The sequence below is a fragment of the Hyla sarda genome, chromosome 2 (genome assembly GCF_029499605.1).
Source record: "Hyla sarda isolate aHylSar1 chromosome 2, aHylSar1.hap1, whole genome shotgun sequence".
NCBI lineage: Eukaryota > Metazoa > Chordata > Amphibia > Anura > Hylidae > Hyla > Hyla sarda.
In genome coordinates this window covers 84487229-84513670 of record NC_079190.1, presented here as the reverse complement: position 1 = coordinate 84513670, position 26442 = coordinate 84487229, and the positions used below count along the sequence as shown (strand labels likewise).

The 26442-nt window shown below is 39.4% G+C and overlaps 1 protein-coding gene across 1 annotated transcript in view; it reads right to left on the bottom strand.

Moving 5' to 3' along the window:
* Positions 1–214: 214 nt before the first annotated feature.
* GDF11 (growth differentiation factor 11) overlaps positions 215–26442 on the bottom strand; it is a 233005-nt gene continuing 206777 nt past the window's right edge. Inside the window, exons 2-3 of the mRNA XM_056562357.1 lie at positions 5468–5841; positions 215–4321 (exon numbers count right to left, since the gene is read on the bottom strand). Coding sequence (XP_056418332.1) covers positions 3941–4321; positions 5468–5841 — 755 coding nt within the window. The 3' untranslated portion in view covers positions 215–3940. The remainder of the gene's footprint in view (positions 4322–5467; positions 5842–26442) is intronic.

The following is a 26442-nucleotide window of genomic DNA, read 5'->3' as shown; positions in this document are numbered from 1 at the left end:
CCTTGTGCAGAGGCGTGGCTACTGGTTCCCAATTATACATTTGTAATAGGACAGCACAGCTATCCTGTTTTATGGTTAAAGGGGTTATCCGAAAATAGAAAAACACAGCTTATTTCTTTCAAAAACAGCACCACGTCTGTCTCCAGGTTGGATGTGGTTTTACAACTTGGCTCCATTCACTTCAATGGAACTGAGCTGCAGAACCACACTCAACCTGGAGACAGCCAGGGAGCGTTTTTTGAAAGAAAGTCGCTCTGTTTTTCTTTTCCCGGATAACCCCTTTAATTCTGATCTCCTTATATTGGGCAAATACTCCTAGACCAACCATGTCTTTGGAAAATTGAGTGAACTGATGCATAGCCAGCCTAGGCTTGAACATGATTTAGATATATCATCTCTAATAGTATTATACAGTAATATAGAAAAAGAGGTTTTTATCTATAAGAAGTATATAAAGAGTCTCTATGCATAACTATTAGTAAAAGAATAACCTATTGAACCACTGGTGTAATCCATATGGAATAACCAGTAAGTTACAGTGAAACCCCTCCAGTGGACCATCTCTTTGAGAAACCCCCCATTCTATTTAGACCAGATTTTTTGTGACAGATTTTAGGTTCCACCATATACTGTATTATGCATACTATATTATGGAGAGGAACAGAAGACCATTTTAAAATGCAATTTTTGGTGGTCAACTAAAAAGAATATTTCAGTGCATTTTCACTATGTCTTAGAAACATTTGTAACCAACTCATGTTTCCCTTGCCATATGCAAAAGTAAGCTGTCATAATTTTATTGGACTGCTACATGAAAATGAACAGTGACGATGGGGAGATTCCACAATTTGTCCTTGGCACAAATTATATTAGTTAAACATTGTATTAAATTATATACAGATTTGAGACAATATTCGTGTGGAAAAGAGACATGTTTACAGAAATATAAGTTACAGCACCAAGTTTCCTCCATTTACGGATGAGCTTCAGAACAAAGGAGTAACAACAGACATAAAACATTTCTTCCCAATACAGACAAACCATGAACCTTATGTAAGAATATGTCTGCTCATCTCTCAGGCACAAGTTTGCTTGGGAGATATGTGTGTCCTCAAATCATACATACATTTTTAAACATTTGATAAGGCAAAAGATCTCATGTCCCACTGGTAAGCACAGGTTTCTTCATCAGAATATCTGTCATTGTCAAATGACAGTCACATTTGGGCAGTGTCATTTTGGCAGGTGAACACAGAAAAGAATAATCCTTCTTCTTTTCAAAGAGCTCACAGAAAATCCTTTTGTTAAAGTATCCAGCCGCCAAATGCGAGTGCAGTAAATGGTGTGTGCTTTAGCATGTAGTTACGAGAACATCAGGTAATGATAGCAATAATGGTTATATTGTAACTCAAAGCTTGAAGCTGCAAACAACTGTTCAGTTATTACAAATAGTCAAATCAAGTTTGTAACAGATAAAGTCCATTAAAGTTTGTGGAGGCTTGCACAGCAACACAGGGCTTAATTAGCATTTGGCATAAGGATATTGTCACCCCTAAAGTAGGCATTAGTTTTGTTCTCTTGCTGCTCTAATGGCAGGCAATCACCTTCCAACAGAAAACAACCTTCTTTTTCAACTCTATACATACCTGCTACAAACTGTTCCCACTCACACAGGTAAACATACACATATACATGATGGACAGTCCCAGCTTGGAAGGGACTACCTCTAGTAGTCCTGGATGTACAATTCTGATGCATGTGGGTGCTTACAGTGCAATGCCTCCTATAAAAGAATTTACAGCATCTGGACAACCTGTCCCTTCAAGTCTGGAGCCTGTTGGAGACTAAACAGGAACAAAAAAAATGGCACCTCTTCTTCCACTGGTCCAAAGACCTTCTATAGTGCAAATGGTGCCATTGACCACCCAAAAAAAAATGAAATAAAAATAAAAAAAGAGATCCTTTGGACCCCCGATGCTGATGAAATATCCAAAATAGATGTCTTAAAAAATAAACTAAACCTATAGTCCGTGATTTTCCTCTAAATTTTTGAAGTATGAAATACAATGAAGTATATCTCTTCTGCCCAAGCTATTATTCCAAATAACTACTATTATTGCTGATATTAGATTTGCAGTGAATTTTGTTCATCTAAGTCTAAAATGTTCTACAAACAGATGGTTGTAAAAAGCTTAAAAATAGAATTATTTAGGCTTTCATCATGTTTTCTGGGCACTGCAAATGTACCAAACTTGTGGTAAAAGTTTCTGGAGCTTATTGTACATTGACTTATCTATTGTAAGTAAATATTTGAAATGTCACCATGATTTAAAGCTATTACATTTGGGGGGGGGGGGGGGGGGGGAATGTTGCAGCATCTAAATATATTATAGGGTTTAGACTATAAGTCTATTTGAAGGGGAATTAAGGACTGAGGCACTGAAGTTAAAATTACAATATACTCTCATTGTAGCTAAGAACAGTGGTTGATATGTGAACAGCTCCCATTTCCTCTCAAGCCAGTATCACTTAATGCCACGCATCACTTAAAAGGAATGACTGTTTTCCCACAGTGTCCTAAAATACCAACATTAGAAGTGCAAATTTGAATGGGTATCTAGAACATTATGTCTTAACACAACATAAAAGTTTTGAGTGACTTAAGGAAATATGGGGGCCTTAGTTTATCCTTTATTGGGAGCCCTATTTGATAACGTTAGATATACAACAAAACCACAGAGAATTCTAACTGTTGATGAGTGCAAATTAATTAAAATAACAAAGTGGGCAAGCTACCTTTTTACGATAGACTGCAAATGGAAATGAGTTGAAGTCAACTGGTCTCTACATCATACACTCATGATGTGAACCAAATAAAAATAAACATGATAAATAGGAACTTCACTCAAATCTGATGTTAGCCCAATCCCTGAGAAGGATTAACACTGTGATTCCTTGTGATTTCATACTTACTGGACTGCTATAAGAAGGAAATCTAGGCTAAACACTAAACATATTTGGGGAAAGTATCTTCCTAGTAAATTATATTTTCAAGTTTTAAGTTTCCCCTATTGATTGTGGATCCAGACCCTTGCCGACGGTTTTCAAACAGGATTCCTGGTACATATGCTATGTGTGGCATATGACTGAGGAAAGGACAATGATGTTACATGATTAGCCAAAAGTGGAAACTTACAAGGATTTCTTTATTTAACTTATGCTTTGCATTTTGTATTGCACAGAGCAGTAGATAGAGGCAACCTCCAGAGGATATTCTTCTGGAGTCTCCCTTTAAGGGGATAGTTGCAAAAGATTAAAGGTAGGAGGGAATTTCCAGTGATTTTTGGGCAGTAATGTATGAGTGAATAGAATGTGAAGCACAAAGCAATCCATGCAATGCACTTTCGAGAAGACCAGTTTGTAAAACATGTATAATTTAATAGGCAGTTGTCAAGTGCAAAACAGATCTTTTTGGCCCCAGTTTGCAACCAACAACTTGCAAAAAATGATTTAAAAAAATCTTAGAAGTGAATATATCCCCTTCATACCCAATACATTTGCAGCTTTGCACAATGAAAAAGATTAGCTTTCACTGTAAGCTGCCCAAACAATAGCAGGTCTCTTTCATCTAGTACAACATGACACATCGTGATTTGAGCTTCCGCTAGCTTTGTTTCATCATAGTCAAATAAGAAAAGGCCAAAACACTGAGGTGCCACATTGGCCAGGTGTAAAGACAATGGCAGTCACTGCAAGAGCTTAACTAGATGCAGAAATAAGACATACAAGTGTCAAATCTCTAGCGTTTTAACTAGGTTTGGATAAAGGGGTTGATAGCATGAATACTGCACTATCCCCAATACCAATTTTGGTCTGCTTGTACCCTTGAGAGAAAGAAAAGAGTTGAATATGAGTAGATAGAGGACAGAGAGCCAAAGTCTTAAGAGCATCCACAACGATCTACCACCATTCCAGGGATCTTGCCATAAATAATTTGTTGTTTGTCATTAAAATATAGCATATTAATGGGTGACATTTTGGTAGGGGTACAGCATGGACCGGCAGACCCCCGTGGATTTGCTTGTTGGACCAGATGAGTGTGGGGGTACTTTTGCATGAACATGTATTCGCACTGGCCGGAACAGTAGTTGGCTTTATAGCGTTTGGGAGCAATAATCCAGTCCCAGCCAAAGGCCTCAAAGTCCACTGTAAGTGGGTAGCGACAGCAACGTGACTCAGTAGAGTGCTCATCACAGTCAAGGCCCAAGTTCCGCCTTGATCGCTTGTTGTTCTCCATAACACGCAATTCCATAAAAGGGTGCTGTGTGGGGGGAAGAAAACATACTTGAAAATAAAGCCTTGAGAAAAAAGAGAAGAAACATTTCCTATATTTCCTATATTCTTATATTTATGAACATGTTGGAATGCACATTGTTCCACACATCCAAACCTTGTATGTGCCTTGCTAAAGCTGTGATGGTCCATGTTGTTGCTACTCTCCAGGGGGATGAACATTTGTCAAAATAATTATAGGTGCAGATTAATCAAAAGTGTGTAAATGAAAAACTGTCTTTGTTGTCCATAGAAGCCAATCGGAATGCCCTTTCATTTTACCAGATCAGTTAAAGAAATCAAAAATGAGCTGTGATTAGTTATGGGCAACAAAGACAGTTTTCTTTTAGAAAGATAAATTAGGGTCATAGGAGGAGATTTCTCAACATCTGTACACAAGAAAAGTTGACCAGTTGCCCATAGCAACCAATCAGATTGCTTCTTTATTTTTTAAAAAGACCTCTAGAAAATAAAAGAAGCGATATATTAGGCTGCTATGGGCAGTTGGTAAGCTTTTCCTCTGTACAGGTTTTGATAAATCTCTCCCATATTTTCTCGTTATTTAAAGGGGTATTCCGGCTTTATACATCTTATCTTCTATCCAAAGGATAGGGGATGAGATGTATGATCGCAGGGGTCCCGCCGCAGGGGACCCCCGTAATCTTGGTGCAACCCATGGCATTCTGTGCCGGTTGCTGCCTCCAAGAAGGGAACGTGACTTCACGGCCACGCCCCCTAGTGGGATAAGATTTATGAAGCTGGAATACCCCTTTAAAACCAAATAAAAAGGGGGAACTATGCACCAACTAGGCTTAAACATTTTGGTAGCTGAAATTAAAGCCCCAAATAGGGAGATACTTTAAAACTGGTGCAAATAAGATGGGAGCAGTTACCCTTGGCAACCAGATTCTATCTCAGAGGCCCAGTTTTCAGAGGCCCTTTGAAATATAAAAGCAGAGGCCTGATGAGAGGAGAGACAGTCATCTTTTAACTACCTTGATGTTGTTTTTAAAATGTCATTTTTTTTCCAATCTATCTGAATTTTCTATAACAATACATTTTGTGAAATTATATATGTATTTTACAACAGTAATCACATTATTAATATCAAATTATTAATAGAACATAAACCCACCAGGCCTTCTGCACCAGGTCCAAGCGAAGTGACAGCAAGATCATTTCCATTGGGATCAAAGGCATTAATCTCAATGCCCCAGTTGTTGTTAGGCTGCTTGAACCAGTTTTGTAACACATGCTTGAAATCAATACTTTGCCAATGGCCTGTACGTGAATGTAAGTCAATTTTTAAAGATCTAATGCGAATATGCTTGCTGCCTTCTTCTGTTACAGGCTTCAGGCGCAGGATCTGCAGGTAGACTGTGGAGGTGTGCTGCACTGGTCGCAGGTAAACCCATAGTTGGGCTTTTACAACCTTGGTAAACATAATTTTGGGGCTAAAGTTAAAATAGCAGCAGTGAGGGTTTCCATCCAATCTCACCACTGGGTCAGCTGTAAAAGGAAGAGAAAGAGTAGAAATGAGAAAGTTAGCAATGCAGCTATTTAAAAAATCTTAACTAACATATGACTATTGATCTGTGACATTGTGACACAAGTAGAGAAGAGGACCACTGTTTAAATAAGTGCTGCACTTATCATGTACTTGAAGAGGATACGTTTTATTAAGGTAGTTTTCCATAAGAGCCCAAATACATAGCCATATGCCTCCCCATGGAATAAATTAACAATTGCCTGTATACTTACCTCCCCCACTCCCCTGACGCCGCAGCTCTTTAATCTTCCAGTCCACACTGCTGTGTCATTCTTCCTTCTTCCAGTAATTTCCTATTCCCTGGGCAGCCAATCAGAAAGCAGAACAGGGAACCAGAATGTCATCAGAAGAATGAAGAACAGCAAAGAAGTGGTATCTGGAAGATATGACAGGTGCAGTTTCAGGGGAAGCAGGGGTGGTAAGTATGCCAGCGTTTGTTTTTTTATTTTACAGGGAGGCTTATAGCTAAGTATTGGGGGTTTTACGGAAAGCCTCCTTAATTCCTTACTAAAACTTATACTCTTTAAATGCACTACAGGTACAGCAATTCCATAAACAGTGGACTTTTCTCTACACGCTCATTTGTTTACATAAAGACACTGTTTGTTTTTCAATCAATATGAAATACCAGTTATCAAATGTCAAGCCTAAACCAAGCGTTACTGCCAGCTATCAAATGATAACCTTTTCATTGGCGTAACATCCAGGGTAGCAGGCATAATATTTCCTATGGGGCCCATTTCTCCTCAGAAAAAAGGTGCGGTTAGTAATGAGAATGAGTGATAGAAAAGTTTAAAGGGGTACTCCGCTGTTAGACATCTTATCCCCTATCCAAAATATAGGGGATAAGATGTCTGATCGCAGGGGACCCACCACTGGGGACCCCCACGATCCCCCCCTACAGCAGCCCAATACCTCAGCAGCCTGGAGGTAAGTTTTCTCCAAGGCTGATGACGGGTGGTGCAGGGGATGGTGCATCGTGACGTCACAGCCCCGCTCCCTCATGACATCATGTCCGCAACCCTCAATGTAAGTCTATGGAAGGGGTGTCACGCCCCCTCCCATAGACTTGTATTGAGGGGGCAGGGCATGAAGTCACAAGGGGGGCGGGCCGTGATGTCATGATGCCCCGTCCCCTGCACCGCCCATCATCAGCCTCGGAGAAAACTTAGCTCCAGGCGGCTGAGGTACTGGGCTGCTACAGGAAGGGATCGCGGGGGTCCCCAGCGGCGGGCCCCCATGATCAGACATCTTATCGGATAGGGGGTAAGATGTCTAACAGCGGATTACCCCTTTAAGGGATTATGCAGGATTAGAAAAACCAAGATTATTTCTTTAAAAAAAAACAGCACCACATCTGTCCTCTGGTTGTGTGTGGTATCGCAACTCTGTTCCACTGAAGTGAATGGAACCAAATGTAATACCACACTGAACCTGGGGACAAGTATGGTGCTGTTTTTGGAAGAAATTAGTGCTGGTTTATTTTCCTGGATAACCCCTTTATTGATTTTTGCATTATTCCTATGATCTGACATTACTGCATTTTTCCTGTACATAATTATGGACATTTATCAACGGGTTTAGTCAGGTTTTCTTTACTATAATTGTCGCAAAATTGTCTCAACTGCGACTACTCGATTTTTCGTGCGACATTTTGACTGGAAAGCGAGAAAAGCAAGTTTTCCTAAAATTTACTATGTAGTAATAATTTTAAAATGGACTACGGGTAGTCAGGTATTTATTAACTGCGACAGTCGCAACTGCGCAAAAAAAAGTCGCAACAGCGTTAAAAATTGACTAAATTGACTCCAGCTCAAACATGGAGCAGAAAAAGCTACTACCAAAGTAAAAAAGGAAAAATTGCTTACGTGAAAGAAAATTATCAACAGGCTGAAAGCAGTTGATAAATACGTCGCACATAAGCAAAAAAAAAGTAAGGAAAAAATTACTAAAAAAAAGAATACATAAGCGAACATTGATAAATGTCCCTCAATGTGTTCAGTATACCCACATGGTTACATAATTATGGTTGTCTTTATTTTTCTGAGTTGTCACAATGTATATTATGACCTGTTTTGTGTGTGTATTGCCTGTGCTATGATATCATGATGTGTACTATCTGTGTAATGTGACATCACTTGGCCAAACAAGGTTGAGCAGTTGGATTTCAACTACACGGTCCTTATGCCCTCAACTAGATAAGTTGCTGCCAGATGCATTGGCAGTGGCCTTCTTCTCCTCCCTTCATTGAAAACACATGTATGTTAAGCTGAGCAGAATGTGCATGTGTATAGGGGATTGTGAGAGATAACTATGTATGGCCATCTTTAGTTTATGTTACCTAACCGATAAAGATTATAAAGCCTTTACAGAATTCTTAACATGCCCCTACACCAAGCTATAGAATGCCTTATTGTTCCTTACATAGAATGCTTTACAAGTATACACACCAATGTTTTAAGGTAGGAATTGTAGAGAATAAAACAGAAAAAAAGAGAAACAGGGATGGCACTATCTACGTGCCGTTACCAAGGTGTGGTAAAAGATATTGTAAAGTGGGAAGAACAGGTGAGTGGTTCAACTCACCTTAACGTGTTGCGCAACAGGCACAACACTGATGATCGCATGTGTGAGTAGTATATACTCAAAACATTCCTCGTGGCTGCCTGGCATCCATGCCCGATCATCAGAAGATGGTGGTCCATAGATACAGTACACGTGTGGAGGGACTCTAAGCTGTCTTCTCGTTAGGAAAATTGGAAGCCTTCCTGGCGCCTCGGAGGATGGGATTGTTGGTTCCCTGGCAAAGGGTTTTGGCAAAGGATGCAAAATTCCAAGTGTATTCTTTTAAAACACACTACTTTATACGTAATAGTAATATAGACAACGCGTTTGGCGAGCGGGCCCTCGCTTCGTCAGATCTTACCTGACCTTACAAAAAAAGAGAGAAAGGATGCAGCAGCACTCTTGGTCAAAAAATGTTGGCTTTTAGAACACTTTTTGATCAAAATGTGTCCCCTATCCACCATGTGGAGGTGGCCTCATTTCGGATGGGACCCTAATATGCTAAATCAATTCACCTTCTGCTGGACATATGGCCCCTGACTGGGTGACATGCAGGATCCACTATCAAATGAAAATTACAAGAAGAAGAAGGAGAATGTCCAGCGCAGTAGAAGCTCAATTGCAGATAATATTTATTCTGACACGGCAGTACAGGTAAAAGAACAGCAGTGACGCGTTTCGACCGCTTAAGCGATCTTAGTCATATTAGCATGCCAGTAAGACTAAGATCGCTTAAGCGGTCGAAACGCGTCACTGCTGTTCTTTTACCTGTACTGCCGTGTCAGAATAAATATTATCTGCAATTGAGCTTCTACTGCGCTGGACATTCTCCTTCTTCTTCTTGTATGCCTACAGCCTAGTCCGGGCTGAGTCTGTTGCGCGTGAGTGGCAACCTATTAGGGGTGAGCTGGATATACCTGTGGACTGTGCTCCCAAATTAAAAACCTCCATTTTGGATGGGACCCTGACATGCTTGATTCACTCACCTTCTGCTGGGCATATGGCCTCTGACTGGATGACATGCAGGATACACTGCCAATTTAAAACCTCCTGTGAACAGGGAGGGGTGCAGCGATAGTGAGGGTGCCACTCCCCCTTGCTTGTAAAGCAAAAACACAAAAAAGAAAAATAGCCAGCACATCTACCTTACCTGACCTTCCCTGACGAAGCGAGGGCCCTCTCGTGAAATGCTTTGTCTATATTACTATTACGAATAAAGTAGTGTGTTTTAAAATAATACACTTGGAATTTTGCATCCTTTGCCAAAACCCTTTGCCCAGGGAACCAACAATCTTATCCTCCGAGGCGCCAGGAAGGCTTCCAATTTTCCTATGGAGAGGACAGCTTGGGGTCCCTCCACACATGTACTGTATTTAAGGAAGGAGTTAGCATATGGACAGCACTAGAGCATGATATTCTTTTGCTTACATACATTGTATGTTATTTCAACAAATGACTATAGCACAACATAATTATATAGAACAAATACAAATTTGCTAACACCGATTCAAGCTACTGTAAAACTGAATATACAACTACACAGTCTTCTAAAGCTTTTCAACAATGGAGGGGTATGGAGGGGTAGGAATGTATTTTTGGAGCTTGCTTTAAAAGCCTTTTCCTCTAACAAGGTTTCGGCATCCTGAAGCCATGGCAATGATTTTGAACAGTTTGTCTCTATAAAGGTTAAACAGAGCATGACAGGCCCGGAAAACGCATCCTGTATTCTTGTCCATGTAATAAAATGCACAGGATAAAGATGCTCGTATGAATGAACATGACTAGCTTTGTTATATCATTTTCTTATTAGAGTTCTCATACTTTGTAAGGAATCCTGCCCTATTTCATATTTTTAATAACCCTTACTTTTTCTTATTTATCCAGCATTTGCAATCACTATTCCCCCTTCAGGCTTGTTTCTCCAAATCTCCCTCCTTCTTTTTCTATGGCAGGGATCTTAGCGGCACCAGTTCTTCAAGAGACGGAGCCCCAAGGGACAGACGGAGGGACATCTGTTTCTAATAAAGTTTCTGGTGCAGCAGGCCGGTTCAGAGCTCCCCGAGGAGTAATGAACACTGGGGAACAGAGCCAGAATTCCTCCAGTATGGAGCCAAGCCAAACAATCAACTCATCAAAGCCCAGAGAACCAAACACAACAGAGGGCAAGTGAGGGAGGGGAAGAACAGAAATAAAAATGTAGAGCGTACAGTATAAAATGGAAAAATTAAAAATAAATAATAAGACAAGGGAAGTAGGAATAGAATGTAAGAATTACAATGGGGTACAAAAGAATGCTTAACGGTTAAAAAAGGAGAAGTAAAGAAGTATATAGCAGTAGGGAGCAAGAACACCAGGAAACAGAGAAAAAAAGGAAGAACAAGACTTTGTGCTTCTAGGAAAGTAGTGGGAGGGAGAAAAGTGAATAAAAGGATAGAAAAAGGGGAAGGAAGGAGTTGAAAATGAGTAAAATGTCCACCTTAAATTCCCTATTACAATGATCGAGACAACCAATGTTGGCTTCTTAACAGCAGACTCTACAATGCTGTTACATTTTATTGTGCTTGCACATTGCACCTGATTCTATTGACTGGTCAGAACAGATGGATTAATTATATTCTTTTCAGTTCAATGGCACATTATTTTCTTTTTGTACATTATGGGGATTATGGGGACTGCCATCTTGCCAGAGCTGTTTTTAACAGTACTTAGAGACATACTTTACAGCAGGTCCCATGGATATGGGCACAATAGTCTGGAGCAGAACTTATTTACGTGCAAATGCCATTTCTTGGGGGAGCAGGCTGAGCTCTGAAACATCAGCTATTGTAAATGGAGAAAAATCCTATCTGTGATGATAAGGAGGAAACTGCTAAGGTTTTTACTTTGATTAAAATACATTTTTTGAATGTAAACAAAAATGGAATTTTTACAAATTCTTCATACAGTAAAAGTTTGTCTTGCATAAAAAACAAATTGTCAGATCTGTCAGTTATGTTTGCTGGTAAGAGCTGCAGATACAGTTGCATAGCTGTTAGGGTATAAAAGTAAATTACTTTTCCTGGAGCTGATGGAGGTTGGCAAACTTATAAAATGGCGTTTTTATTTCTCAGCCAAGTGTCAAAGACTCTTCGCTTGCCGTCACCCTCCAGAACAACCTTAATTGATATACAGAACCCTGAACATCAGTCAAAGAGGAACTGGGAGATCAGGGAAAACAAGGAAGCATGCCAAGCTGTGGCATTTCAGCAGGTCAACTCTGCCTATTTGACAACTGGCTGAAAAAAGTAATGTTTGGCGACCACAGTCAGCTCCTGGAAAGATACAGGTTTTTTTTATACCCTAAAAACTACCCAATGGTGTCTGTAGCTCTTAGCAGCAAGAAGAGCTGACAGATTTTCTTTAATAACCTAAAAATGTAAAAAGTACAAAAATAAACTGAACTGGTCATTGAGGCTTAGAATGCATATAGGAGGAGGAGGTTAAATTCACTTACTGCGGACTTACTAACCACATCTGCTGAAGTTAAAGGGGTATTCCAGGCAAAACCTTTTTTTATATATATCAACTGGCTCCGGAAAGTTAAACGGATTTGTAAATTACTTCTATTAAAAAATCTTAATCCTTCCAATAGTTATTAGCTTCTGAAGTTTTCTGTCTAACTGCTCAATGATGATGTCACGTCCCGGGAGCTGTGCATGATGGGTGAATATCCCCATAGGAACTGCACAGCTCCCGGGACGTGAGTCATCAGAGAGCAGTTAGACAGAAAACAACAACTCAACTTCAGAAGCTAATAACTATTGGAAGGATTAAGATATTTTAATAGAAGTAATTTACAAATCTGTTTAACTTTCCGGAGCCAGTTGATATATAAAAAAAACTTTTGGCCTGGAATACCCCTTTAAGTTCCAAACATCTACTGCTCTTTTGGTAAAATAATATTTTTTGACATTGCTTATATTCTTCCTTGCAACTAACCTCAGGCTATGCTCCCTGAACATGATTTTACCCTTAAGGGTACGTTCACGCGTACGCAGATTTGATGCGCAGGATTTGATTGACAGGATTTTCTCTGTAGACTAAATGACTGCAGTACAGCATGAGTACAGCTTCTAACCGGCAGTTATCTTGAATGTGTGAAAGTACCCTAAGGGTGTATTCACATGTACAGTATCCTGCGCATATTTGATGTGCAGGATTTGAAGCTGCATTTAGTCATTTAGTTACCATTGAAATCTGCAGCATAAAATATGCAGCTTTCAATCCTGGCATCAAAAATGTGCAGGATACTGTATGTGTGAACACGCCCTTAACATGTATAAATGTATCCCTCGCTTCTTTCTTACAGACTATAAAGATTAAGGGGGTGATTTATTAAAATCTGTCCAGAGAAAAGTTGCCCATAGCAGTCAATCAGATCGTTTCTTTTATATTTGAAAAGGCCTCTGCGAAATGAAAGAAGCGATCTGATTGGTTGCTATGGGCAACTTTATTAATTTACTGTGCATAATCTAAACAGTTGATCGTGTTTGGCCCATCAACTGGACATACTAGTCCTAAATAAATACAGTGGAAGTGTATGCCTACCATTATATAATAGATACAACTATAGTACAATTATCTGCATGTTGTCTAGAGAAGCAAAAGGACCAACTCTGAGGAGTCTAATAGTGCAGCAGTGGAATAACTCAATTGAAAATGCTAAGCCCCTATAGAAACAACATAAAGTCCCCCATAATTTACAGTCACCGTTGTAATTTGTAAACAGTTTTTGAAAGGGGTCCAAATCCTATTCACCATCCCAACTGAAAAAACATTGGGAAGATTTATAAAGACTAGTGTAATAAAAAAGTAGATTATTTGCTTTCCACAACAAGATTTCACCATTAATTTTTCAGAGGCCCCTTGGAAAATAAAAGTAGCATTAAAAAAAATGGCATTCCTTTACCTATCTCCGAAAATAAGCTCTTTCTGCATTTTCTACTTTACAGAATGCAATGTCTCAGGCAACCATGCCTCACATTTTCTTTTCTCTGTTTTCTATGGTGTACCCCAAGGCTACAAAAAAATATGTTCTTTATATATTATATCAAAAAATCTAAAACATGAAATGTTCCATAATGGAAACTTTTCTTCACGATAAGTTCATGCTTTTCATTTCAAATAAATTTAGCAGAAACAGATTTTACCCTTATTATATAAATATTTATATAAATCTGCAATTTTTTTTTAATTTGTCCTTGTTTTTGTATTGCATGTCAGTAACAAATATGGTAACCAGGGCAAATTCTAAGAAATCCTTTTATAAATATGCATACGTTGCCATTACTATTTTTATGTGCATAGTTACAATATTTTATTTGCTAAATGAAAAACATAAGGCAAGAAGCAACATGCTGTAAATAGTTCCATGTAAACAGGAACATACTTGGTGTAATTCAATTTATTTTGTAGAAGTCCTGCACGATATTCAACAACGCATTTTAATAGCACTCGCATAGAAATAAAACTAAGTTAATGCAATAAAACAAATCTCTTTTTTAGAAATATATATATGTATATATATATATTTTTTTTACCTTGAAGGTAAATTGAATAAAACATAAATGTTATGTATGTAATGGTACCCGACCATGAACAGCCAGAAGTGGAACCAACAAAGAAACTCTATAATGGAAATATTAGCATTTTTCTGTGTTTTGGACCCACTCCTGGTTTTGGCTACAAATACTTACCAAAATGCTCAGTGTGAACCTAGCCTTATAACAAGACCAGAGCCTTCTAATATTCGCCTGTTAATATCCACATAGAAAATCATACCTAAAGCCTTATGATTGAACCTTTTAAATACACTGGGCATGTTAGAAAAAAAAAACATGCATTACTAGTTTTCCCCAAATTTACAGAATAATTCAGGTCCATACACCCTACTCAGTAGAGAGGCGGCAAACATGCATATTTAACTAGATAATGGAACTTACATATACTATTCAGAGAGCTACAAGAGCGTTCAAATGTCTTTCCAATTTATAGACAATCAAAAAGTAGTTGATATTTATAGTACATAGTTGTCAATTTACAGTTTACCATAAACTTTACATGGAAAACATAGGGGGAGATTCATCAAAACTTGTGCAGAGTAAAAGTCGACCAGTTGCCCATAGCAACCAATCAGATCACTCCTTAATTTTTGAAAAGGTCTCTGAAAAATAAGAGAAGAAATCTGATTGGTTGCTATGGGCAATGGTCAAATTAGCGCAGGTCTTGATGAACTTCCCCCATAGAAGACTGATGGCAGGAAAACATAGTCTGCCCTCATATTCCTTCTTTTCATCCTATAATAGATGTCAGCTTATCTCAGATTGTGTCCTTCTTGTTTATGTGTTTAATTGAGAACACTTCCCTTTGGAAGATTATTTACACGTTTAAAGGGGTATTCCAGTGGAATTTTTTTTTTATATCAGCTGCTTTATACTACAGAGGAAGTTCTTTTCTTTTTGAATTTCTATTCTGTCTGGCCACAGTGCTCTCTACTGACACCTCTGTCCATGTCAGGAACTGTCCAAAGCAGGAGAGGTTTGCTATGGGGATTTTCTCCTGCTCTGGACAGTTCCTGACATAGATAGAGGTGTCAGCAGAGAGCACTGTGGTCAGACAGAATAGACATTCAAAAAGAAAACAACTTCCTCTGTAGCATACAGCAGCTGATAAGTACTGGAACGAGTGTTTTTTCTAACCAATTTAGCTTCAGGCTTTATGGGGTCTGGTACTGCTGCCCAGCTTTTCTGGGCTCAAGGTCAGCTTAAGAAATTGATGAACTGTTCAGCCAATTATGAGCAGAGGCAGGACTTCACGGCAGCCATCAATTCCTTGTGCTAACAGTGCTAAGCAGATTTTTTAGAAGAAATATTTCTGGAATACTACTTTAAATATATTTAAGGTTTAAAACAAGGTTCAATAGGGAAATATTGGAGCTGAACCCTTACAGCTTAAGATAATGTTGTGCCCATATACATTACTATGTTGAAAGTGACCCTCTTGAATAAAATTATCCAGTGGGAGGGACCTTTGGCCATTGTGCAGTATACAAAAAAACAAACCTTTACTTACCTCCAGCTCTCCTGCGGTGCCTCCGGCGTCCTGCTTCGGTATCCGGCCGCAATCCTCTTTATGTCAGAAATTGTGACGCCTTGGCCCTGAGTGACATTGGGGTCCAGTGTGTCATACTTCCCCCCAGCCAATCACCGGCCGAGGCGGGCCCTGATGTCCCTCCGGGGCCAGGTAGCACAATTTCTGACATGAAGATCACAATAGAAGGGGATTGGAGAGGCTCTTACCAATCTGTTAACCCACGGCCTGAGCTGCCCAAATGACACCTACACCCACGGTGTCTAGCAAAAATACAATAAAGAAATTGTGGCTCAAAGGTCTGTGAATATTTGATATAAAATTAATTTATTTGTAAAATTGATTTATTATTGTACAATTGATAGAAAAAATGATATTAATAAATAGTAAATATTATAGTGGTCTGTGACCTACAGGGCCCTTGTAGGTCAGCTAGACTACAGATAGTGTAAGATAAAATCAGTGTATAAGTAATGGAATAAAACAATATAAAAACAATAATATAAGTACAATGGTATAAATTAGTATAAAGTGTCCACAATAATACAAGTGACTTCAGAATTGTATTCTTGGTATAATTAATTGTGGTCCGAGTGAATACACTCTTCTCTCATTGCATGTAATAAATATTAGTGCAGATTCTGACAAATACAGATATACTGTAATCTAAGTGTGGGTATAGATCAGCAAAGTCACCGGCAATGTTTACTTTCGTTTTAGATGCGGCGAGCAAGTTTGATCACCGTGTCTAAAGGGTTATTTCCGGACAACAGCCCGATCGGTGATTTCCGGCATTAGCCGTGGGTCCTGGTTGCCTATAGCAACCGGGACCCACAGAGTATAATGCACGCTCACCTGCTGATCTGTGCTTGTCTTGAGGCTAAATGTCTGTATTGTGAGATTACCATAATACTGTGGCTAGCTGTTTGTGAACTGGTATTTCCTGTTTGGCTTTTCTTTTTTTGACTACAAATCCCACAATTCCATCTTTTTCCCTCCCACACATCAGCCACCCCAACCATTGAAACATAAATGAGCTGCATCCATTCAAATCAGTGTGGTATTCAATCAGAGTGCCTACAGCTGTTGCAGATTGATCTCTCTCCCACCAAGCGATCCCTCCACCCATTGAAGCATCAGCTGACTAGTGAGTCAGGTCTCGGCCGCATTGCATGCTGGGAAAAATCTGAGACAACAGTCATTTTGTATGCTGGTAAAAATAAATATTGGAGTGAAAATCACAGAAGAATTGTGAGAAAACCGTCACACACAGGTACAGACACTATATTATGAACTACACTAACTTTACAGCCCCTGTAGCATAGTTAAATCAAAAAAATTCCTGGAAAACCCCTTTAATGAACGTCCATTTGCGGCAAGGGGTTAACACCCCCGAAGGTCTTTTTGAATATCTGGAAATGCCTTTTGGTCTCAGTAATGCACCAGCAGTTTTTCAGAATTTGGTCAACAATATTTTTTGTGAATTTTTGGAAGAATTCCTAGTAGTTTACCTAGATGACATTCTGATTTTCTCTCATGATTGGTCATCTCAAGTAAATCATATACGTTCTGTTCTCCAGGTACTTTGTCAAAACAAATCATTTGTTAAACAGGAAAAGTGTGTCTTCGGTGTCAAAGAGGTGCAATTTTTGGGGTAGATCTTAACTACAGGACATTTTAAAATGGATCATGAAAAGGTTAAGGCAGTTTCTGGCTGGGTGCGGCCTACTTCTTTAAAGGCAGTTACAAAGTTTTTTGGGCTTTGTGAACTACTACCGAAAATGTATATAAATAAAATGTCTATCGTTGCAAAACCATTGACTGATTTAACTCGCAAAGGGGCAGATCTGGTTAACTGGTCTCTGGAGGCAGAGGCAGCTTTTGAACATCTCAAGGGATGTTTCATCTCTGCTCGATGTTAGTCCAACCAGATCACACCAAGCCCTTTATTGTTGAAGTTGGTGCTAGAGCGGTATTGTCACAGGGAACTGCTTCTTTGACTAAGTTACGTCCTTGTGCCTTTTTCTCTCGAAAATGTTCCGCAGCTGAACAAAACTATGATGTAGGAAATTGAGAACTTTTGGCAATCAAGTGGGCTTTTGAGGAGTGGAGACATTTTCTTGAGGGGGGCAGTTAATCAGGTTACAGTAATAACTGACCACAAAAATGTAACCTTCCTTGAATCTGACAAACGTCTCAATCGTCATCAAGCTTGATGGGCCTTGTCCTTTACTCGGTTTAATTTTTTTATTATTTACCATCTGGGTACTAAGAATGTCAAGGCTGATGCCTTATCTCAGAGTTTCAGTGCTTCTCAGCCTATTGATTCTAATCCAGAGACTATTCTCCCAGAAGGTGTGGTTATTTCTGCAGTGCCCACAGATTTAACTTCTGATATATTGAATAATCAAGGCTTGGTTCCTCCAAAGATTCCTAGAGGCAAGATCTTTGTACCTAGCCAGTTTCGCCTCCGTATTATTGAAGAGTCTCACTGTTCCCAGTTAGCAAGTCATCCTGGCATTCGGGGTGCAAAGAAATTTCTTCAAAGGAAATACTGGTGGCCAATTCTCAACAGGTATGTGGAGGCGTTTGTTGCTTCTTGTGAAATTTGTGCTTGAGCAAAAACTCCTTGAACACATCCCGCAGGAGAGTTGTGTCCATTGTCCATTCCCAAATGGCCCTGGACTCAATTTTCTATGGATTTTATGACTGATCTACCTCCATCTGAGGGAAAAACTTTTCTGTGGGTGATGGTGGACAGTTTCAGTAAACAGTGTCCTCTTGTTCCTCTGAAAAATCTCCCTTCGACCAAAGTTCTTGCCGATTTATTTTTAAGACGTGTTATTAGATACCATAGGGTTCCAGAAAATATTGTGTCTGATCGAGGGGTACAATTTGTTTCTAAATTTTGGCAAGCTTTTTATAAACAGTTGGGTGTTGAATTGCCTTTTTTTCCCACTTTTCATCCTCAATCTAACGGTCAAACAGAAAGGATGAATCAAAATGTTGAACAGTACCTTAGATGTTACGTACCAGATAGACAGGATGAATGAGTATCTTTTCTGTCTCTTGCTGAGTTTGCCTTGAATAATCAAGAGAATTCTTCTACTGGTATGTCACCATTCTTCTGTGTATATGGATTTCATCCGCGGTTTTCTTCCTGTACCAATACTGATAATGATAATCCTGAAGTCGAGACTACCATGAGTAAACTGTGCACAGTTTGGTCCCAGGTTCAGAAAAACCTGAGAAATGGCCAAGAAGTACAAACTAAATTTGCCAACAAGAGACGTATTTGTGGCATTAAATTTAAAGTAGGTGATTTTACGTCTCAAGGTTCCATCTAAAAATTGGCTTTTCCGGTATTGGGCCTTATGAGATACTGTGTTACAGATTAAAATGACCTACTTCATTAAAGGTCCATAATGTGTTCCACTGTTCTTTATTAAAATTGTATTTTCCTACCCAGTCTCCAGTCTCGGTGCCTCCTCCTCCAGTTGAGATTGATGGGGAACAGGAGTATGAGGTCTCCAAAATATTGGACAGTCGTTGGGTGCAAAATTCTGTCCAATATTTGGTTCACTGGAAAGGGTGTGGTCTGGAGGAGAGGCCATGAGTTGCAGCCTCTTCCATTCATACTTCCACCTTGGTAAAAATATTTCACGACTCTCAATCGGACATACCCAGACCCAAATTGAAGGGTCCAGTGGCCCCTTCTAAAATGTGGGGGGGGGGAGTACTGTCAGAACCCATGAGGTTAAACGGTTCTGACAGTTCTGTCTGTTTTGTTTTTGTTCTTGGGCTATAGCCCAGCTGCCTGGACTCATCAGCTGTCCCTGATGAGAGCACCTGGTCTGGCTCCTATTTAACCTGGCAGTCTGCTCTCATACTTTGCCTGCAAAAGAGCTCTTATTCCTAGTTTGTATTGTATCTGGTATTGCTGGCAAATTTGACCCATTGGCTCCGCTCTCTGACTCTTCTCCTGTTTCTGCGATTTGGCATTTCTATAATCTCTTGGTATTGACATGGCTTGTGGACTGTGACTTATTGTGTGTGTATGTTTAGTTATTATTTCTGTTAGTGTGTGTGTGACTCCATACAGTGTCCCAACCTCTGTCTGTATTATGGTTTATTTTGTTGGCATTTGACTACCTGCACATATTCAGGCAGGGACTGCCACCATGGTTGTGAACCCGTCGCCTAGGGTGGGTACGCAAGTAGGCAGGGCAAGTGGGAGTGGGTGAGTTTAGGGCTTCACTCTTCCCTGATTTAAAAACATTTTGTACATACTATATTAACATTTCCTGAGTGCACCAGTTCACCATCTACTCAAGGTTGCTGAGCATCAGGTATTTCTGTCATTTTCATCACATAAAAGTGATGAAAAGGAAGAAAGAGCTAACCACAGAGAAAACCGCCATCCCGCTGAACACAGTGAGTAAAGACGGATTACTCATGACAAAACTCAGATTGTGTAGGGGAAGGGGCAGAATTTCAGGAGGTAATAATGCACTGAAGGGAGTAAGAAACAGTAATACTGTACATAACAAAGTGTTTTTAAATTGCTGGCACTACTAACAAAAAAAATGTAAGGTTTGAATGACAATTACACTATGATTTTGCTTCCTAATTGTATACAACTCTGTGTTTTCTATACTTATAGTTTCTTTATACCTTTAAAGGAAAATGTCTTTATATACAACTTACTTTCCTTTTATAGTAAACCCTAGTGGTTTCTTCAACCTTCCTGCAGAACGGCTTCACTAGTTTCTTGTTGATCTTGTAACCAAGAAATTAACCATCTATATTAAAAGTTTAAATTGATGTTCTATCCATAGGATAGTTAAGTGATTTAAAGGGGTATTCCAGGCCAAAACTTTTTTTTATATATCATCTGGCTCCGGAAAGTTAAACAGATTTGTAAATTACTTCTATTAAAAAATCTTAATCCTTCCAATAGTTATTAGCTTCTGAAGTTGAGTTGCTGTTTTCTGTCTAACTGCTTTCTGATGACTCACATCCCGGGAGCTGTCTAGCTCCTATGGGGATATTCTCCCTTCATGCAAGGGATATTCTCCCATCATGCACAGCTCCCGTGACATCATCATTGAGCAGTTAGACAGAAAACTTCAGAAGCTAATAACTATTGGAAGGATTAAGATTTTTTAATAGAAGTAATTTACGAATCCGTTTAACTTTCCGGAGCCAGTTGATATATATAAAAAAAGGTTTTGCCTGGAATACCCCTTTAACTTCAGCATTTTATTGCCTTTCACCTGCCAGGGCCCTGCCAGGTGATTGGCTGTATACTATATTGTTCTACATAATAAACACAATTTTATTTTCACTAAAACAATTGGATCCACATTCTATTCACTCATTTTCTTTTTCCATACCCCTAGTGCTTTAGAGGACTGGTTTTTATATATTTTATATATATATATTTTTTTCCTATAATTTACAAAACTGTTTAACTTTCCGGAGCCAGTTGATATATATAAAAAAAGTTTTTGCCTGGAATACCCCTTTAATGTCATGGCTAGGTCATCAATCCTAAATGCTCGCATAACCCTTTAACTCTTAATTTAACAAGTTCAATTCTTGGTTCCAAGAATGAGTAGAACAGTTACCAGTTTTTTCAAGTTCCTTTATTCCAAGAACTGAGACTGTGGGATAAGCTTTGAGAACATATATGATTTATTGTCATTTTTATATTAGAATAATTCTGGAAGTAGTCCAGTGAGACTAATGGATTAATTTGGCTAAATAACCTGGTGATTTTTATCCTTGTAGTTTTCAGCTGGGAGACTTTGATAAATGACCACATTAGTATATCAAATCTTCTTCTCTGTGTGTCATCCTGTCTCCTTTTATGAGTCAACACTCAAAGCCAGACCTGAAAAGCATGGGTCTTTTTTGCTGCTAATCTGCGTGAAATGTAAAGATCTAAAAAGCAAGTCATTTACATGTAACGGAAGAAGAGATAAATGCATTACCCCAAGATCACATTTTCTTGATGTCCATGTTTTATTCTTATAATCTGCTGCTAAAATTCATAGCAAGACATAGTCCAGAAGCATCCTGTGAATAGGACTACATTCCTTTCAATGTTTATTTCTTGTTTGTTTTTGCATAACTAAGTAAAACATAAACTCAGGGCTGGGATTTGAATTCCAAACATCCCGGAGACAGCTTCCCAAGCCCTTTTCTAATCCTTCTTCTCATTTATATTTATGTTCGCATTTATTAATATGCTTTTTTTTTTAAATTAATTTCTTTTTTGCAACATTCAGAGAAATAGTTTTTTTTTTTTTTAAAGGCTACACCCACCTTCACAACCATTTTAAATATATTAACCATGAAAAATGTACTTAATTTTCACAGTCTTCATTCAAAATATCACCATTATCTTGTGGTTAAAGGTCCTATGAACACGTATACATATACACCTTAAATTGCTGTTGACCAAACAATTGTATGCCTGAAAGATATATCACTCTTCCCCCTTGAATGTTCAGGTGTTTCCAGAAGAGGGAGGCAAATAAGCCACTGCCAGACACTCTGGTGGTGACAATCTCCCAAAACAAAATGGTCAGGCTGTTAAACTCGAACATACTCATTGTTACGTTATGAGCTCCGGCTGCATGCGCTGGCCGTGAGTGCATGGTCCCGTTACCTGCTGCTTCCGGCGGGGCTTGGACTCGCATCGCAGGACGCACCCGCATGCGAGCCCCAGTCCATCACTCACCTGGTGCTTCTCCTGCCCCAGCCTCTGCCCCTTTGATCCCGCGCGCGTGTCCCCGTCCCCTAGGGCGCGCGAGTGCCGGAGCTTTAAGATTTAAAGGGCCAGTGTGCTCATTAGTGTAATTCACCTGTAGCTCACTGATAAATTCCTCCACCCTCCACACTTCGATGCCGGATCTTTTTTGCATTGTGCCTGAGAGAAAGTATTCCTGAGTATCGTCTTGCCGTGTATCTGATGTTTTGCTCTGTGACCTGATCTTGCTCCTCTGCCGCCTGCCTACTGACCTCCTGCTACGTCCTGACTACGCTATTGTGCCGCCTGCCCTGACCTTCTGCTATCATGACTATGAGCTGCCTTATCCCTCCTGTGCCTCGCATCTCCTCAGCCGCCTGTGTGGTCGAGCCGTGCAGGGGGTAGCGACCAGGGTGCCGCAGCAAGTCCATCCCGCTTTGCGGCGGGCTCTGGTGAAAACCAGCGGCACTTTAGACTCTGCTACCTGGTACGGTCCGAGTCATCTGTCACACAGGTCCGGCGGATCCACATCCACCGGAGTTCGTGTCTTCTGAAACATGAGTGTTACACTCATCATTTATTCTCTCCCCAACATCATCTGTCAGGAAAGAGTCAGATGGCCCTCATACACATCAAACATGTCGGCTGGTCCCACCAAAAATGACAGATTCAGATGACTTTTCACTAATGTGTATTCATGTTTGGTTAATTAGCAAGGTGTGGAGGAAAGATGGAAGGGATTATAATTTCAGGATAAGACTACACATGGTTCCCTTGTTACCTTATCACTGAGACAAGAAGTTCTGCATATGAGTCATAGTCACAAACTGGTAGGAAGCTCAAAAAGCTATTTGCAACATTTTCATGGTTTTTCATTGGTTGTAAAGCTCTACATAGCCTTTTAAATATTTGTTACATTTAAAATGGAGATACTGAAAGCTGGTGACAGAACATATGTTCACAAGTTTAGGCTAGGATAGTAGCATCACATGGACTTAAACAATCATATCGAAGGAGATTTATTAAGCTCCGTAGTAGATTTTTTTTTGCGTAAAAAAGTTGCACGTACTTGCGCACATGTGACTTTTTGATTTTTGCTTATTCCATAGCACATTTCTGAAATCTGCTCAGGTAGTACATTTTTTTTTTACTTTGCAGTCGTCATGTATTTATCAAATGCAATAGTCGCTATTTATGAAGAAAAAAAAGTTGCATCTACGTTTAAAAGTCGCATATGTATTCCAGGTTCAACCTGGCTAACAGAAAGTGCATACGTCTGCAGAAAAAGAAATTAACAACCACTTTAACCCCTTAACGACGCAGGACGTATATTTACGTCCTGCGCCGGCTCCCGCGATATGAAGCGGGATCGCGCCGCGATCCCGCATCATATCGCGTGGGTCCCGGCGCTAATCAACGGCCGGGACCCGCGGCTAATACCACACATCGCCGATCGCGGCGATGTGCGGTATTAACCCTTTAGAAGCAGCGGTCAAAGCTGACCGCCGCTTCTAAAGTGAAACTGAAAGTATCCCGGCTGCTCAGTCGGGCTGTTCGGGACCGCCGCGGTGAAATCGCGGCGTTCCGAACAGCTGATCGGACACCGGGAGGGCTCTTACCTGCCTCCTCGGTGTTCGATCGACGAATGACTGCTCCGTGCCTGAGATCCAGGCAGGAGCAGTCAAGCGTCGATAATGCTGATCACAGGCGTGTTAATATACGCCTGTGATCAGGATGAAAGATCAGTGTGTGCAGTGTTATAGGTCCCTATGGGACCTATAACACTGCAAAAAAAAAGTAAAAAAAAAGTGTTAATAAAGGTCATTTAACCCCTTCCCTAATAAAAGTTTGAATCACCCCCCTTTTCCCATAAGAAAAATAAAACAGTGTAAAAAAAAATAAAAATAAACATATGTGGTATCGCCGCGTGCGTAAATGTCCGAACTATAAAAATATATCATTAATGAAGCCGTACGGTCAATGGCGTACGCGCAAAAAAATTCCAAAGTCCAAAAAAGCGTATTTTGGTCACTTTTTATAACATTAAAAAATGAATAAAAAGTGATCAAAAAGTCAGATCAAAACAAAAATCATACCAATAAAAACTTCAGATCACGGCGCAAAAAATGAGTCCTCATACCACCCCATACGTGGAAAAATAAAAAAGTTATAGGGGTCAGAAGATGACATTTTTAAACGTATAAATTTTCCTGCATGTAGTTATGATTTTTTCCAGAAGTGCGACAAAATCAAACCTATATAAGTAGGGTATCATTTTAACCGTATGGACCTACAGAATAATGATAAGGTGTAATTTTTACCGAAATATGCACTGCGTAGAAACGGAAGCCCCCAAAAGTTACAAAATGGCGTTTTTTTTTCGATTTTGTCGCACAATGATTTTTTTTTTCCGTTTCGCCGTGCATTTTTGGGTAAAATGACTAATGTCACTGCAAAGTAGAATTGGCGACGCAAAAAATAAGCCATAATATGGATTTTTAGGTGGAAAATTGAAAGGGTTATGATTTTTTAAACGTAAGGAGGAAAAAACGAAAGTGCAAAAACGGAAAAACCCTGAGTCCTTAAGGGGTTAACAACTTTTCTTGTTCTGCATCATGAAACAAAGCTACTACATTAATGTTAATGTTAATGATAGAAAACATTTATTATATAACTAATAACTATAAATTTTAAGGTTAAAAATACACACAGCACACCTTGTTAATTTTAGGACACGCAGATGCTGGCGTACCGACAACATTTAAAAATTAAAGTTGTGTTAAAATAGAATAAGGCATAAAATAACAATGTAAGAATTTTTACAGACTACGTAAAAAACCCATATGTGGCACCACAGCTTCATCCACATTTTGGGGTGGGTAACGTACTGAGCCGTTTTTTTTTGTGGCTTCACTATTGTTTATATGCCTGTTGATGCTGCGCTGTCTTCTTTCCTGACGTAAACTCCGGCCTCAGCGCAGCGACACAAGACTCCGCCCACCAACCTCACAAAATTCGGGCTCAAAATTAAACAAAAAAGCCTCCAGAGTACGGATCTTCATGGTGCGGCATAGTATGTTTTTAATATTTTTTAATTTCTGAGGAGGGTGGATGGGTTGTTGCAGGATAGTTGGAGTGCAGCTATTTAGTGCCAGGCCAGTCAGGGTGTCACCCGATGCAGTACGCCCCCTTCCCATCACTCTCTAGCAACGCTACTGGTTATAAAGGATAGATAAAGAACTTCGGCTATTAACATAAGGGAAAACTTTTCTGCTTTAAGTAAGCGGATTTCCCGGGTTTTGCTTACTTGTGATTTATTTATCAAGGCTGTGCGACTATTTGACAAATAGGTCGCATGTAAGCAAAAGTAAGTAAAAAATAAATTGTCATATAAAAGCTATACGTTTGAAAAGAATGATAAATCTCCTTCATTAAAGGGGTATTCCAGGCAAAACCTTTTTTATATATATATCAACTGGCTCCGGAAAGTTAAACAGATTTGTAAATTACTACTATTAAAAAATCTTAATCCTTCCAATAGTTATTAGCTTCTGAAGTTTTCTGTCTAACTGCTCAATGATGATGTCCCGTCCCGGGAGCTGTGCATGATGGGAGAATATCCCCATAGGAACTGCACAGCTCCCGGGACGTGAGTCATCAGAGAGCAGTTAGACAGAAAACAACAACTCAACTTCAGAAGCTAATAAATATTGGACGGATTAAGATTTTTTAATAGAAGTAATTTACAAATCTGTTTAACTTTCCGTAGCCAGTTGATATATAAAAAAAAGTTTTAGCCTGGAATACCCCTTTAAGATTTGCAACTAAACAGCAAAAAGACTAATAGAAGTAAGCCTGTCAGAAAGGAAGCATTCATGAAGGCATTGGTCACCACTAAATAATACAGTCGTCTAAACATCACACTCACTTATTCAGAGGCTCCTTCTAAATCTGTATAGTTATGAGAACTACTCCCTAAAGTACCATGGGAGAGATTTATCAAGACCTGTGCTGAGTAAAAGTTGACCAGTTGCTCATAGCAACCAATCAGATTGCTTGTTTTATTTTTCAGAGGCCTTTTCAAAAATGAAAGAAACGATCTGATGGGTTG